The sequence below is a fragment of the Castor canadensis genome, chromosome 1 (assembly GCF_047511655.1).
Source record: "Castor canadensis chromosome 1, mCasCan1.hap1v2, whole genome shotgun sequence".
Taxonomy (NCBI): domain Eukaryota; kingdom Metazoa; phylum Chordata; class Mammalia; order Rodentia; family Castoridae; genus Castor; species Castor canadensis.
Window position 1 is genome coordinate 148,458,109 of NC_133386.1, and position 17,590 is coordinate 148,475,698.

A 17,590-nucleotide genomic window follows, 5' to 3' on the forward strand; every position below is an offset into this window, starting at 1 on the left:
AACATAAAAATTGTACATATTTATGGGATTCCTTTGTATAATGTTTAAATAAGTTTAAAGCTATTTTCTCAGGGATGGAGGAGTAGCTCAAGTGGTAGAGCGCCTGTGTAGCAAATATGAGATCCTGAGTTCAAACCCTAGTACTGCAAAAACAACAACAAACAAACAAACAAACAAAAAAAACCCCGATTTCTTTATGGTGAGAATATTAAGAAGCCTTTCTGATAGCTTTTGGAAATCTGCATTGCGTTACCATTATCTACTGTGCAGAAGCACACCAGAACTTGTAACTCCTATCTAACTAGAACATATTACCCATTGATCAACTTTGCCCCATTTCTTTCTCCCAAAAGTGTTGGGTTTAGTGCATGAAAAGAGTAAAATAATCTGAAGGGTGATCCTCCTGCTTAGACCCTACACATAGCTGGGATGACAGGCGTACAATACCATGCCCATGCCCATCTTATTGTTTGAAATAGGGGTCTTGCTAACTTTTTGCCTGAGCTGACCTTGAATCATCTTTTTTTTTTTTTTTTTTTTTTTAAGACAGAGTCTCACTGCGTAGCCCAGTTGGCCTGGATTTTGTGATCCTCCTGCCTCAGTTTCCTGAGTTGGGATTACAGGTGTATACCACTGTGCCTGGCACATTTAAATAAATAAACATTGGTGATTAAAGAGTTATGAAAGGTAGTTCATACTTGCTATTAAATAGGCAGTTAAGAGAGAAATATATGAAATAAAAGAAAGTGGTCTGATTCTGAGAAGTAACATTGTTAACAGTTTGGGGAATGTCTTTGTGTAGCTTTTTAAAATTATACCCAAATACACACATGCCCTACACAGTCCATGGTGTTATCCCATCATTTTCTAAACCCCACCAAATTGTACACTTTGATTTTACAGTATGTGAATTATGTTGCGATAAAATATTTAATCAAATTGTATAGTAATTGTGTGAGATATATAAACTTTAGATGCTCTACTATTTTCTGGAGTTTGCTTTTTTCCTATTGCTGTTTTGTTCATTGATTAAGCAGCTTATTTGTATTCTATAGTTGTAAGTAAATATGTCATCTTTTTATTATTGTTTTATCTATCTATATTGTTTTTGAGGGGGGGGGTCTCACTTTGTAGCCCCGGGGCAGGGGGTTCTCAAATTCATGATCCTTTTGCTTCTGCCTCACTGAAACTACAGGTATGTGCCACCATGGATTTTTTTTTTTTTTTTGGCCATACTGGAGTTTGAACTCAGGGTTTTGTGCTTGTTTAGCAGGCATTCTATTGACCAATATGTCTTATATTCCGTAAATATTTGATAACCTGCTACGTGCATGTATTTAATTTTCAAATTATAGACAATAGGCAGGATTATATCTATCACTAAAATATTGCAGAATATACTGAGATTCTCAGTCTGGAAATTGCTTTGTTTTTCAGTGTTAGCGTTTATGTGGGCTGGGTCAGTGGAGAGAGGCTGCTGGTTTCATAACTTTGAAATGTTGTACCCTACTTCTACATATTGTTCCCCTTATTGTAATTTTTTTTATACCTCTTGAATTTTAAGTTTTAAAATGTTCTTTGAATATTTTGATATTTTGACTTGAGGAGAAAATGTAACAGTATTTTAAAAAGTTCAAAGTGAGCCACTAAATTTGGAGCAAAACCTATTTATGGAGCGAGTGAGAATGTGATGAAACAGTGAGCCCTTGTTTATTATTGCTTAGCCACCTGGAGTGGAATTTTGCCAGTCTTGCAATCCAAGTAAAGTAGCCAGAGTTTCCATGGTGTGGGTGTAAATTGAACAAAGATTAGTGCTTTGTTTTGAAATTTCGTTGGGGAAAAAAATGCCTGTAGTGACTGAAGAATGTTAACACGAAATTTAGAATTGTCACAAGTTAGGCATGTCTGAGTTGTGTTTTCCTATATGTACTGCCTCATTTGATCCTCATATTAATCCTGTGAGGCAGAACTGAAATGACCTCCAACTTAACTCAGGAGGAAATGGAGCTTATGGCCACCTAGCTAATAAAGATATATCGATTTTGAACCTAAGTCACTTAACCACCAGTGCTTCTTCAGCTGTACTCTTGAGGGATTAATTATTCCCTTTCAGAATTAGTATTTTTTTCTAGTTTTTGGATACCTAGGGGAAAGATTGGTTGAAGAAAGGGATGGAGTTGCTTAAGAAACATTCTGATAATCTCAAACAGCCTCTGCTTCTACCCAGTTTTCCTAGGCTGCTTTAAGGGTTTTAAGGTGATTGTCTTCTTTTCATTGCTGTCTGGTGTTCCTTAGTGTCCACTTGGTCAGTTGTCCCCAGGTTGTTGTAGAGGTCTTTTGGGACCAAGAGATACATCATGCTGAAGCTTGCTTTCCCAAAAGTGATTTTTTTTTTTTTTGGTGGTACTAGGGTTTGAACTCAGGGCCTCACGCTTGCTAGATAGGTGCTCTACCTCTTGAGCCACTCTGCCAGCCTCGAAAAGTAATTTTTACATTTGGTTTCTGTATTTACTTCCTGATGAAATCATTCCTGATAGTCTTTGTAGTGACCTCAGGTAATTAACATTTCTGTTGTTCTTTTACCAAACATTTTGCCTCCCCTGCGTGATAACTTGTTAAATTCCTTCATTAGTAAAAGAATAGAATTCTGCAAACATCTAGGAGGAAACTTTTGTGGGTTATTATTGTTTTTTTTTTTTTAAGAGAAACTATACCTGGATTATCTGATGGTGAATAATTGAAGAAAGTAAAATTTTTAAAACTATTTAGTCCAATAAACTATGTAAAAAACTTGCTCTGTGTCAGTATGTTTATGAGGCAACCTAATTCTTCCATGAGATTTAATGACTGATTAGGCTTGTTGTGCCAAATTGGTGTCAGTTCTTTTCCCTATTTGTTAAGGCTTGGTTTGGGCTATATGACTAAAACCAGTAATCCATTGACATTCTACCAACTTCACATTGGAGAAGCTGATGCTTTCCAATAGAATTCTTATTGTTTGATTTTGGAAGCATCTGTTGTTTCTGCTAGAGCCTCTGCATTCTGTTCTTCTAGCCTGACGCTTATGCCCTTTTCTTTTTGGTGTGTGTGCTTCTTACCAAACTTGGTGCTCATGTAATAGCTACCTTTTTTGTATAAAATGGTTTCACGTTGCTTCTGTTAGTTGAGTGACTATGCCTTCAGATCTCAGAACACTTCAGCTGTGTGACTAAAGACCATTACTGAGCACAAGTGGTGTTACTTTCAAGTTTTCAATCCATGCTTGTGCAAGTTCTGCCCGGCAGCCCTTTGGCTGGTGTTATTTTATCTTTTATTGTTGTTTAAAAGTTATATGGTGTAAATTTGGCGTAATGACCATATTATACTCCAAATTTCCATCATATTTGTGAAGTACCAGAGGTCTGTACACATTTGAATGAGTAAAGGGATTTCATGCTGAGAGCCTCAGACGACTTTGCTGTTCAATACTTTGGCCAGTAGTATCAATGGAAGCGTTTTGGAGTTCAAAGAAATAAAGTTTCTAAAAACAACAGCTTTGTTGGCATATAACTCACATATCCACAGTTTGTTTATTTAGTCTGTACAGTGTAGTCTTTTTTCCTTTTATTATAGTTACTGTTTTGTGAGACCATTATCACAATCAGTTTTAGAGTATTTTCACTATTCTCTTCCAAAAAAACCCCATTCCCATTAGCAGTCACACTCTCTCCTCTCCCACACTCTGGGCAAGCACCAAGCTACTTTCTGTCTGCAGATTTGCCTATTGTGGACATTTAAGTTAGTGAAATCATAACGACATGCAGCCTCTGTCTGGCTTCTTTCACTTAGTGTGTTTTTAAGATTCATCCATGCTGTAGCATGTAACAGTGCTTCCTTTTCATGGCTAAGTAACATTCTTTTACGGACATAACAGAATAGAATGATGGGCATTTGGGTTATTTACTGCTGTGTAATAACATGGGCTGTCTCTCTGTTCCTCAAATGACCAAGACTCTTCCTGCTTCTCAGCCTTCAAACATGCTGCTTCTTCTGTGTCATGCCTCCTCCACCATAGGATGCAGCCAGTTCTCGCTCATCCTCTCGTCTCAGCATGATGGTCACTTCTTCAGGGAGGTTTCCTCAGCTAGCATCCCACCTTTCCAAGAGCAGACCGGAACTCTTACCATGTATTCTCACGGTGTCCTGGGCTTTTCCTTTGTGTGCTTACATCATGGTCTTCAGTGCAGAGGTGGTTAGGGTGTTGCTGTATTGGTTGTGTTTCATTGGGCCTCTGAGGATGTTCTGTGATGATAGGGTTGAACCACTGTTGTCCAATTTTAAACAAAGACTGACACCTGGTAAACCTACAACTACTTAAATGAACGAATGAACAAATGAGCCTTGCATACTAGGGAGGGGAGATGCAAATGTGAACAAAACGTGGCCTTCTAGTCCAAAGAATTTATATTTGTGTGAGCTATAGTAAATGTAGAACTTAGGCTCAGAATTTGAGGTTAGAAATGTATGTGTGGAGGACTGGTGGGGTGGCTCAAGTGGTAGAGCGCCTGCCTAGCAAGTGTGAGGCCCTGAGTTCAAACCCCAGTACCACCAAAAAAAAAAGAGAGAGAGAGATGCATGTGCGAGTTCCCCTTTTCTTCATTTACTTCTTTCCTTTCTTTTTCTCTGTTACTACTACTACTACTACTACTACTACTACTACTACTACTACTACTATTTGGGACAGGGTCTTCTTGCTCCATAGCCCAGGGTTGCCTCCAACTCACAGTCCTCCTGCTTCAGTCTCCTGAGTGCTGGGATTACAAGCATGTACCACCATACCTGGCTCCCTTCTCCATTTTCTTGGCTCTTGTACTTTTGCTCTGGTTTTGTTGTTTCATGAGACTCTTATTTTTTCATTGAGATATAATTCACATAACTTAAGACTTAGCATTTTAATTGTAGGGCCTTGTGCATGCTGGTCAAGTGCTCTACCACTGTGGCAGGGAGGAGGATCAGAAGAAAACTAACGAGGCCTGAGTTCTGATAAGTTCTGATAAGGGGGGAAAGGATGGCATAGCAGAAAGATAAAACCTAAAGAATTCAAAGGTGAAGAAGGTCACACAGCAATTGAGGTGGAAGGGCACTTAGCACTAGACTGAAGTAGCCTGTAGAATTGCACGTAACCATATATAGGTTTTAATTTTATTGCCTCTGTAACCTGCTTGCCAGGGTGTATAAGGTGAGACCCCTTTGTTCTTGGGGCTAAGCCTTTGGACATGAGTCTGTGAGTCTCATGCTGGCACAATAAAACGTTGCTTCCTGCTAATTGCCTCACAGTCTCCTATCTCAGCTAGCAACCTCCTGCAACACCACCTTTAGCCCAGACTTAATACTTTAAAGTGTACAATTCAGTATTTGCTAGTACATTCACTATATTTTGCAGCTATCATTCCTATCTAATTCTACCATCCCTCCACCCCAAAAGATCACATACTTTCATTAGTAAGTCTCAATTCTACCTTTCCTAGTCCCTGGGCAATTAGTAACCTACTTCTGTCTCTATGGGTTTGCTATTCTGAATATTTCACATTAGTGGAATCATAAAATATGTAGCATTTTATGTTTGACTTCTGTCATGTAACATGTTTTCAAAGTTCATCCATGTTTTAGTATGTGTCAGTACTTCATTTTTTATGGTGACTAATGTTCCAGTGTGTTGATGTACCACATTTGTTTACCCATTCTTTGGTTGATAAACACCTGTTTTCTTTAACCTTTTTTCTTGTTCTTCTTTTTCCTTTCTTCTCCCACAATTTTTTTTTACTATAGCCATGTTAGTGGGTGTTTCTGTTTTCACCTGCAGAGTCCTTACTTGCCCTTTAGAATTAAGCCTGATCCACCCCTCCCCCCCCACCTCCACCTTGGGAATTAGTTCCAGAGCATGCTGCACTCCCTTCATTGTAGCATTTGCACATAAGTGTTAGTCCTTTTCTCATTACACCAGATTCTGAGATTAGAAGCTCCCCAAAGTAGGGTCTTATCTGATGTAGGACTCCTTACTGTATATACTGACCTGTAGTAGACAAGTAATGAATACTTGGATATTGTCAGATAAACAGTAAGAGATAAGGGTCTTGAGCTGTAGTTCAGCGCAGAGACAGATACTGACATAGACTTTGCTATACTTGAAGCAAGCAGCAAGGATGATCTGTTCTTTCTTTCTCCCCACACACATGGCTAACTGCTATGTGCACTGGTCAGCATGTTGGTTTTATACAAAAGAATATATATAGGATATATGAAAATTACAAAGCATAATAATAAAATGGACTCTGTGAGCCTCTCACTCACCTCAGGAAGAGCATCACATATAACTCTGCTCTTCCTTTTTCTTATTTCCCTGCTTCCTTGATAGGACCTATCCACCATCCTGAATTTTATGTGTATTTTCCTCACAGCAGAAAAAGTTTCCTAGCAAGTGTGAGGCCCTGAGTTCAAACTCCAGTAACACTAACTAATTAACTAACTAAATAAAAAGGGCTGGCATAGTGGCTCAGTCTTTAGGAGTGCTTGCCTATCAAGCGTGAGATCCTGAGATCAAACCTCAGTACCAAAAAAAAAGAAAAAGTTCCATCATCTTGTACGTAATTCAGAGTACTTACTTTGTTCTGGAAACTTACAAAGACAGGGTGTGCTCTCGTGACTTGCTCTTCTCACTGACAGCATTAGATTCACCCGTGTGTGCACTGTGTCCTGAGTTCTTGCTGAGTCATTGTCCCACGAGACTGTGCAAAGAGACCATGCTGGCCTTTCCCTGTTGCAGCTCCAAATGTGTTCAGCACTTAGTCAAATATTTGCTAACTAACACTTTTTATTTAGCAAGATCACGTATATTTCTTATCCTTACAATCTTGAAAACCATTTGTTTTGGTATGTAGTATATGAAATTCTTGAGATCCAAAACTGAATTTCTCTACTTTGTTTGGCACTTTAAGTATTACTGCTGTATGTATTATTTGCTGTTGAAAGCCAATTACTTTCAGTGTCTTTTAAGGGTACAATACAGTATTTTTACTTACATGCACATTGTTGTACAGGAGATCTCTAGAACTTTTTCCTTTTGCAGGACTGAAACTATTGGACAACACCCCTTTTTCTCTCTCCCCAACCCCTAATGGTGGTTACTATTCTACTCTCTGTTTAGTGAGTTTGATTACTTGATATATCATAAGTGGAATTGTGTAGAATTTGACTCCTAGTGATGATTTCATTCACTTAGCATAATTTCTTTTAGGTTCCTCTACGTTGTAGGATTGACAGGAATTCCTTTTTTATAACAAAAACCTAATTTTCTTATCTTTTTTTTTTTTTTCCTTTGGAACTGGGGATTGAACCCAGAACATTGAGCGTGCTGGGCAAGCACTCTGCCTCTTGAGGCACACCTTAGCCCAGTTCCTTTCTTTAAAGGCTGAGTAACACTTCATTGTATGCATATATCCCATTTTCTTTATTCATGCAGTGCTGGGGATCTAGCCCAGCACCTTACCCATGCTAGACAAGTGCTCTACCACTGAGCTGCAGCCCAAGGCCTTCACTTTACCCACTCATCCTTCAATGGACATTTGGTTGCTTCCACATACTAGTTTTTGTGAATAATGCTGCAGTGAATGTGGGTGTGCATATCTCTTTAAGGTCCTGTTTTCAGTTCTGTGGATATTTACTCAGAAGTGGAATCGTGGATTATATGGTAGTTTCACTTTTAATTCTTTGAGGAACCTCCATATGTTTTCCTTAGCAGCTGCACATTTTACACTCACCAGCAGTGTACACGGGTTCCAGTTTCTCTCCATCCTCATCAGCACTTAATATTTTTTTTTTTTAATAATGGCCATCTAACAGAATGAGATGATATCTCATTTTACTTTGATTGCATTTCCCTGATTATAAGTGATGCTGAATATCTTTTCATATGCTTATTGGTCATTTGTATGTTTTCTTTGAAGATAATATCTATTCAACTCCTTTGCTCATTTAAATTTTTTTCTTTATCCAGTTTTAAATTGGGCTGTTATTGAGTTATCAGAGTCCTGTGGCTATTAGCCCCTTATCCAATAATGTTTGTAAAAATTTTTTTTTCATTCTGTAAATTATCTTTTTCGCTCTGTTGCGTCCTTTGATGTAAAGAAGTTTTTAATTTGGATATAGCCCTATTTCTTTGTTTTTGCTTTTGTTGCTTGTGATTTTGGTGTCGGATCCAAGAATTAATTTGTCATTACAATGTCATCTTTTCTTCTAGGTGTTTCATAGTTTTGGGTCTTACAGTTAGGTCTTTAATGCAGCTTGAGTTAATTTTTGTGTATGGTATTTGATAAAGGTCTGTCTTCATTCAGTTTCGTGTTGATAATCCAGTTTTCTTAACAGGGCTTGTTTGAAGAGACCATCCTTTCCCTTTTTGTGTCCTTGGCACCCTTGTTGAAGATCATTTGATCATACACTTGAGGGTTTCTTTCTGGGTTCTCTTTTTCTGTACCATTGGTCTGTATACCTGTCTTTATACCAGTATGATACTGTTTTGATTCCTATAGCTTTATAGAATATTTTGAAGTCAGGAAGTGTGAGTGATGCCTGTTGTATGGTTTCCATTGTATAAGTCTTTTACCTTCTTGGTTAAATTAATTCCTAACTATTTTATTCTTTTTGATGCTATTGTGATATTTTTTTTTTCGTAATTTCCCTTTTGGGTTGTTCCTTGTTAGTATATAGAAATACAACTGACTTTTGAGTGCTGATTTTTTAGTACTGCAACTGCTAAATTCATTTATTTTAACAGTGTTCTTGTGTGTGTATGTGTGTAATTTTTACAGCTTACTACATGTAAGATCATGTCATCTACAAATCCAGTTTTCCTTCCGGTTTGTAAGCTTTTTATTTCTCTTTGTTGCCTAATTGCTTTGGATAATATTTCCAGTAGTATGTTGAGAAGTGGCAAGAGTGGGCATCCTTGTCATATTCCTCATCTTAAGGAAGAGCTTTCAGTTGTTCATCATTTGAGTATGATGTTAGCTGTGGCCTTTTCATATATAAACTGATATTGTACTCTTTGAAAGGCATAAGTACCACCATTTAATATACTTACATCTTAGGACATGATTAAACAAAAGTAGTAGGTTAGGCTTTAGAAAACGTATGAGCATGTTATAGTAGTACATGCCTGTAATCCTAGCACTTCAGAGGCTGCGGCAGTAGGATCTTGATGTTGAGGCAGCCTACGCTTCATAGTCAGTTCGAGGGCAGCCTGGGCAACATCGAGATCCTGTCTCAAAAAGAAAATAAGGCTAGCCAGTGTCTCATGGGCTGTAATCCTAGCTACTCTGGAGGTAGAGATATGGTGGATCATGGTTCGAGGCCAGCCCAGGCAAAAAGTTCATGAGACTCCATCTTAACCAACATCTGGGTGTGGTGGATCAAATCTGTCATCCCAGCTACTATGGGAAACATAAATAATATTGTGGGGTGGAGAGGGGAGCGAGATATATTTCAAAAATAACCAGAGCATAAAAGGTCTGGGGGTGTGGCTCAAGTTGTAGAGTGCCTGCTTAGCAAGCGTGGAGACTTGGGTTCAACCTTTACTACCAAAAAACCCCACAAAAATTGAAAAAAAAAAAAAAAAGGAAGATATACTTAACTTGGATCAAAAACCACTACTGTGTGCAGTGGCACATGCCTGAAATACCAGCTGCTCAGGAGGGTGAGGCAGGAAAGTTTCAGTCAGCTTGGGCAACACAGTGAGCCACTATCTCAAAAAACAAAACAAAACGAAAAACCTACTACTTAGTTTCTTGGGCAAACTAGTTTATGAAGAATTTGCTTGGTTTCTGATCCCATTGAAATCTTTGACCCAAACTACTTGGCTGTCTTGAAGGTAACTAGTGATCACTGAATTGTAACTCACCCTGCCTTAATTGTGACTTTCTTTACAGTGTTCATTGATTTGTGGTTCTCCTATTACTTTGGTTCTTCCATCATAATTCCTCTCCCTCCTCTCACTTTGTAAATGTGGCTATCCCTCAAAGTTCTGTTTTTGATCCCATTTATCTTCTTGCTCTTTATTCTCTCTCAGCCATCTCAGGGCCATCATAGCTTCAGTCATTATCAGTGTACAGTTGATTTACATGTCTGCCTTGTACAAAGATTACGTTTTTACTTCTTTATCTTTGCACATCTCCATCTAAATTCCTTGCCTTCAATTGAAGATGCCACAGATGAACACCTTACTTTTCCTTGTCTCTTGTTTTATGAAGATCTAGGTCCGTAGATCCCCACATCTTACCTGTTTTGTGTTTATCAATTCTGTCCATTCTTACAGGGTTATACCCTCAATGGGGCTCTTACTGTCTTTTACCTGGTAATACTGCAGTAGTCAGTCTTCTGATCTTTTTTTCTCTCTTTACCCTTCTACCTACTGAAATTCACCTTACGTAATTCTGTTGTCATAATGCTTGTAAAACATAGAGCTTTTTTTTAACTCTGCTCAAAAACTTATGCTGGCTTCCTCTTGTGTTTAGATTGAAGCCAATTCCCAAGCATAGCATAAATCTGACTTCTCTTGCCTCTGAATTTGATCTACCATTGTTCTCACACTTACGTCAGCCCAATTTGGCTACTCTCTTTTCCCTGAGCATGGGTGGCAGGCAAACTGCCTTTACTCATGCATGCCATTTCCTCTTGTATCCTTCGGGTTGCCTTCCCTTGTCATTGTCAATATATTTTAAGGTCTACCTCAAATACCATCTTTTCTACAAAGTAATATCCTGGGCTACATATGACCTGCTTATTTTCTGTTCTAAAACTCTTTAGCTGATGTTTTCATATAGGCTGTTTTTTAAATTATTAAGCCCTTGGTGGTTTGATTTGTGTTTGCTTTTCCAGCCATGTATCTAGCCACTCCCCCTTAGGAATCCTGTGATTCACCACATAATCCACACAGAATCACTTCTTCTTCCTTAGAGTAAGCTGTATGCTTTTTTGCACTTGTCATTTCCCCTGTGTGGCATATCTTTCACAGTTGTTTTTTGGGGATGTGGGTAGAGTTAGTGGTGGTGGCCTTTGAAACTAGTTCTGCATATATGTCCTCCATCACCTAGATTACCTCCATCTATTGAGTTCTACCAATAGTTTGGCATAGTGGAAAGAGCTGGCATTTGAGGTTTAGTTGAAGCTCTGGTTTTGATATTTCCTAGTCAAGTGAACTTGGTAAAACTACTTAATTTTTCTGACTCTGTTTTTCAATCTGTCAAATAGGCATGATATTTAACTTTACAGGACAAATACACAGTTTAAGTGAGGGGCTGAGGATGTAACTCAGTGATAGAGTGCTTGCCTAACATGCACAGAGCCCTGTGTTCAATCCCCTACACTGCCAAAGGAAAAAATGCGTTAAAGCAAGAAACAGCATATAAAATGCGTAGCATGTAGTAAGTCTTCAATAATTGGTGTCAGGCCTCACAAGTGAATAAATGCATAAGCAGCAGCAATCTTTGCTTCCTCTTTGGTTTCCTTCCATGGATTCAGTTGTGTGTGGTAGAGGCAGGGGAAATGGGGCAGACTGAGATGAGGTGCTGAAAGCAGAGCACCAAGGGTGTATTCCTACTCTTTGGGGGCTGGTTAGAGATCAAGAGAATCTTCTCCCTCTCTGCAGGCAGTATTGACTTCTTCCTTACAGTGTAGATGACACTTTGTACCTCTCCAAAGAACATATGCTTTGCTCAACATCTTAGTTGTGTTGCTATCCATTTCTGCTCCTCCAGGATGTCTTCCATCTTATCCCAAACTATGACTTTGAAAGTAAAGATCCTTGTTCCCTTCAGCTCTGTCAGTACAGACAAAAGTCCTGGCTTTGTAACATGAATGATTAGGCCCTTCATGATTTGGTTTGTATCCTCCTCTGTAGCCTCACCTTTCATCATGTCCCATGCTGTGGACATTTGCCATTTTTGGTCTGTCTAGCATTTGGGCTCTTTTCTGATGGTGGGAAATTTCACAGGGACTTGGTGAGCAGGACCTGTCTCATCCAGAAACTGTAAAATTCAAATCTTCATTGTCCCTGCTCCTTGGCAGCCAGAACACAGGAATGTGACCCCAGTGGAGACCCACTGCAGTCAGTGGCACATGGGATCAAGGACTGAGGCTATGGTGATAGTGGAGTTGTTCTCAGGTCACACTGGCAGTGGGTCTCCACCAGACTCTTCCTGGGAATAGTTTTGACTGTGGTCTGGCTCCCCACTAGTTTCAGCACCTTAATTGTCCAGTTTATGTTGGATCTGTAAGGTTACAGATAATACTTATTTCCTCAATATTTCTTTTCTTCTTGAAAGAATCCAAAGTGGTTCCTGCCCTTGCACTTATGAGGAGTATTCACAGATTCCACCCTTCATTACCAAGTGTTTAATTCACATTAAACCTTTTACAGTTCTTCCAAACTGACCATGGTTGTTTCACTTCTGACCTTTGGCAGTCTGTTCTACTACCTGGATTACCCTTTATCCCATTCCTGATCTGGTTGATTCCATTGTTTTTGGTAGTACTAGGGTTTTGAACTCAGGGCCTCATGCTTGCTAGGCAAATGCTCTACCACTTGAGCCATGACTTTAGTCCTTTTTGTTTTTGGTGTTTTTCAGATAGGGTCTCTCCTTTTTGCCTGGTCAGGCCTCAAATCATGATTCTCCTGTTTCCAGCTCCTGAGTGTGAGTCATGATGCCTGGCCCCTATATGATTCTTTATCCTTTTTTTTTTTGTAGTACTGAGGTTTGACCTCAGAACCTTGTACTTGCTAGGCAGGTACTCTTACCACTTGAGCCATACCTCTGGCCCTCCCTATACAACTCTTAAAGGTTCTTTAGTATTCAGCTCTGTTGCCATATCACTCTTTCTACAACTCTTCCCTTATCTTAAGGTTAGATTAGCTCCTTAGTGTTCCCATAGAGTACTCTGCTTATCTCTGTTATAGTACTTGTTACCTAGAATTGTCTTTATACAATGTCTTAGAGACATTGGTTGGTGTCATGTTGGGTATTTTTGTACTGTCCCTGCAAAATAATACTGTCTAAATTTTATTTGTTCAACAATGAAAAACTATTGAATTATATACTGTTATATTAAAATTTGTCTGTTTGCACATGTTTTCTCTAAAACTATAAACATTTTAAGAGCATGAACTTTCATCTTAATTTTATAGTACAATATTTGGCTTAGAGTAGAAGCTGAGGGAATGTTAAATGCCTAAATGAATGAAGAGCTGTCTTTTTAAAATTTCAGTTAACAACAGTAGTATGATAATAAAAAAATTAAGAAAGTAAATGAAATTTCAGTTGAGCAGTTTTTCCTGAAGGAAGGTGTTGTCTTTCACCATATGGTAAAGATGGGGTATCTGCATGTGGCTCATATTGAATAATTGGCATCCCAGCTCCTTCCATGCAGTAGGGTTGGCAGTCTACTTATAGGTAGATACTGTGTACAAACAAAAGGATCACTGTTTGATAGGTCAGTGACTGCCCAGTTAGTGAATAGGGACAGATGGCACTTGAGTTTCAAGCTAAATATTACGTTCTTAGTTGAGCCACTGAGTGTGTAGGATCCAGAGCAAAGGTGGGGTGTGGCTGTTGGTTAATTGGACTGATTACCATGGAAGCTGGAAGGAGGCTTTCTCCTATTTTACTTAGCTTATATACTTCTTATTTTGGACTGACTCATTTTTTTTTTTTTCATTCCTTTTTAGGTCCAAGACAACTTTGACAAGATTGAATTCAATAGGATGTGTTGGACCCTTTGTGTCAAAAAAAACCTCACAAAGAGTCCACTGCTCATTACAGAAGAAGATGCCTTTAAAGTGTGGGTTATTTTCAACTTTTTGTCTGAGGACAAGTATCCATTAATTATCGTGCCAGAAGAGGTAAGGTGTGGCTTTGGGGAGCTTTTACAAGGCTGTCTTAGCATTGAGTATACCGGCTTGGAAGTATTTGTGTTGATTTATTATCAACATGGAAGGAGATTCTTGATTAGTGTTTTGAGATCAGAGGCAAAACAGCTTGGGTCCAGAAAAATGCAGACTTAGTGATTTGGAAGAATGTAAAATAACCTTGAGATTTACAGAGAGGCTAGGACTCTTCCTCTCTGAATTGCTGTGATTATAGATGAATCCATCCTCATGTCCAAAGAATGTTTGTTCAGTACAAGTCACAACAATGATTTTCTGTCTACTTACACATTTGCAAAAAAAAACTTAACAAACTGGACGAGTGCTGCTATGTGAGAAACACATAGGACCCAGAATGATGATCTCAAAGCTGTTTTATTTGAGCAAATAATATTCTTCTAGGATGATGACTTTTTATTGTACTTTTCAAAGTAAATGAAAAAGGACATCTGCTTGTCTTGTCTGGATTATTTTTCCTGAGCTTCCAAAAGGGAAGAAATTAGGAATGAGGTTTCTTTGCTATCTTACTGCTTTTAAAAGTTTCATAATTCATGCTATTACAGTAGAAACTTTGGAAAAGGTTAATGTGCAAAATTAAGATCAGCTGTAGCCTCTTCCCCTTAAAAATTCACATGTAATTCCTTAACCCTGGACACATTATTTAAGATCATGAGTGTTGACTTCCTCATCTATGAAATAAAGCCAATAACAGTATTTATACTAAGATTGTAGGTTCTGCATTTAAAGGACTTAGCTCGGTGCCTGACATATAATACGCACACAGTAAGTGTGTTAACTCCTCTGAATACTGTCAGTTCATGTGTTTTTGCATACTAATCTGCTTATTTCCTTAAGATAAATTTCCAGCAGTGGAGTTTTGAATCCTAAGAAATGTACACTTTCAAGGTCTTTGATGAACAAGGAAGAATTGCCTTTCAGAAAGGCTGGACAAATTTATACATCTAATGGGAGCGATTAAGGGTGCCTATTTTTATCCATCCTGCCAATATGGAGTCTAGTGTGTGAATTACATGATTCATGTTCATGTTAGGGAAATAACTGAAATCTGTTCAAAAGTTCACACTACAGGATTTTATTGAAAATCAACATTTATTGACTGCCAACGATAAGTGAGGCAACTAAAATAAAAAGTGGAAAAGATTACTTTTTGTCTTAATGGAATTTACAGTCTACTGAGGAGAAAAACAAATCAAATATAATGTGCAGCAGAAGACACTACCTGTTATAAGAGAGATGCAAATGTGATGTGACTGTAGAGAGGGGAAAACTTTATTACAGTTCGTGGGGAGAGTAGAGGATCAGGGTCTCTGGTCTTGAACTCATGGACTCAAGCAGTATTCCTGCCTCAGCTTCCTGGTGCTGGGAATATAGGCACGCATCCCCACCTCTGGCCAGGGAAGTCCTTTAAAAGAGACAATATAATATAGTGGTTAAAAGCAGTATCTTAAACTTTTTTAGTCACTGTCCAGACCATAAATATTTGTGGCTTTGTGGACTTCTGAGCCACACTGTTGCTGCCAGAACTGCTCAGCTCTGCTGTTGTGAAACGAAGCAGAACAGACAGTATGTGGCTGTGTCTCAATAAAACTTTCATTTATGAATGTTGAAATGTGAATTTCATATAACTGTCATAGGCCATGATATACTATTTTTATTTTTTTCCCTAACTAAAAATGTGAAAAAGTATTCTTCGATCATGGTTGTATAAAAGCAGGTGATGTAGCCAGGTGCAATGGTACATCCTGTAATCCTGGCTACTCCTGAGGCTGAGGTAGGGGGATCATGAGTTTGAGTCAAGCCTGGGCAATACACTGAGACCCTGTCTCAAAACAAAAACAAAACAAAAAACAGATGATAAGTCAGATTTGGCTGGTTGGTGGGCTCTAATTTGTTGCATCCAGGTTAGGAGAAGGGCTCTGGAGTTAGAGTTCCTGGATTTGGATTTGGATTCACCGTTTACTAGCTGTGTGGCCTTGGGTAACATACATTGTTTTTGCTGCAGTTTCCTCAATTGTAAAATAAAGCTCATGTAATATTTTCCCCCTGGTGTTATTAGGAAGATCAAGTGAGAATTAGAAAGTGGTCATTAAATGTTAGCTATTATATTTATGGGAAAGTAGAACTTGTACTGGACCTTGAAGGGTGGATGGAAGTATTGTGATTAGTGGTGAAGGCAGAGGAGATGCATTCTGGATGGAGGAAACAGAGTTATGTGAGGCAGGATAGCCAAGGGCATGAAGTGAGTGAGGAATCTGGTTTGACTGAGTTGCCAGTTCATATGCTTACTTGGACACAGCCTAATTGTCTGACTAGCCAAAAAAATTTTTTTTTTGGTGGTACTGGCACTTGAACTCAGAGCTTTGTGCTTGCCAGGCTCTGCCACTTGAGCCATACCTACAGTCCTTTTTATGCCTTAGTTATTTTTCAGATAGGGAGTGGTCTGGATCACAATCCTTTTTATACCTCCTGTGTAGCTGGGATGACAGGTGTACTTTTATTGGTTGAGATGGTTCTAATGAACTTTTGTCTGAGCTGGTCTTGATCTATAAGTCTCTTGATCTCCACCTCCCAAATAGCTAGAATTATAGGCATGAGCCACCATGCCTGGTCCCTCAAAAGACATTTTTAAAAAAAGAACCTGATTACCTCCAATAAACAATTTGTGGACCCAATGTCTGTGTCAGAGTCTATGTTTTAGGCAACCCCACCAAGAATAATTAATAGATATACAAATTTTAAATACCTATAATTTGGCATAGAGGTATAGAAAAACACATATTAAAAACATTTTAAAATATGCAAATATTTGACATATGCATAAATTTAAATATTAATAAAGAAATGGATACTGTAGATAGATCACAGAATCACCATGATGGCTGAAAAACTGGTTTGGAGGCTGTAGCCCTGTCTATGCTGCTCACTCCAGTGAGGAGCCCCAGGAAATTTCTGCAGCCACTAGAAGGTAGCTGTTATAATTCAGCTATGACCCTAAACACCAGGTGTTGTCCAGGAACTCACATAACCCCACAGCTGCTTTTCTACCAGAGAGAGTTCTCCACATCTCAATTCACAGTCAAGTATGAGGCATGTAACTGGCACAGCCTAGGTGAGGTGCTGTACAGTGGCTGCAAAGGGGGGTGGGGAGTGGTACATTGGTGTTTTCAGCTTCTACGTTGGGAGGTAGGGAATTCTCAGACATGAGGGGAAATGCTGGGCAGTCAAAAAAGAATGTTATATGTTCCTTCTAACTGGAACATGATGGCTCTGAAGAAAAGTGGTGGTGGATGAAGCTGGAGAGTTCTGACTTTTTCTTGTAGGCATTGGGGAGCTGTGAACCACTGATGATCTGAAAAAGAGAGTGAAATGTGAATAGATAAAGTATGGTGTGATGGGCAGTGAAGGAAGGTTAAGTGGCACTGAGGACTAAAGTACAATAGTGTCAGTGGGAATGGAGAAGACGACCAGATGGTCACAGGACCAAGCCTTTAGTGCCTGGTTGTGGAAAAGCATAGGCAGGTCTCAGGCATGGGCAACAGGAAGTAATACAGTGTTTTTATTTTAAGAATTGTCTTTGAAATTAGACTTACTGGTTTGTAACTCAGCTTAACCACTTAT

General features: G+C 38.8%; 1 protein-coding gene across 3 annotated transcripts in view; it reads left to right on the forward strand.

Moving 5' to 3' along the window:
- Positions 1 to 17,590, forward strand: part of Swap70 (switching B cell complex subunit SWAP70) — an 82,212-nt gene that overhangs the window by 23,125 nt on the left and 41,497 nt on the right. For all 3 annotated transcript variants that reach the window (XM_074041137.1, XM_074041139.1, XM_074041140.1), the window contains one exon: positions 13,754 to 13,927. In XM_074041137.1, coding sequence (XP_073897238.1) covers positions 13,754 to 13,927 — 174 coding nt within the window. The remainder of the gene's footprint in view (positions 1 to 13,753; positions 13,928 to 17,590) is intronic.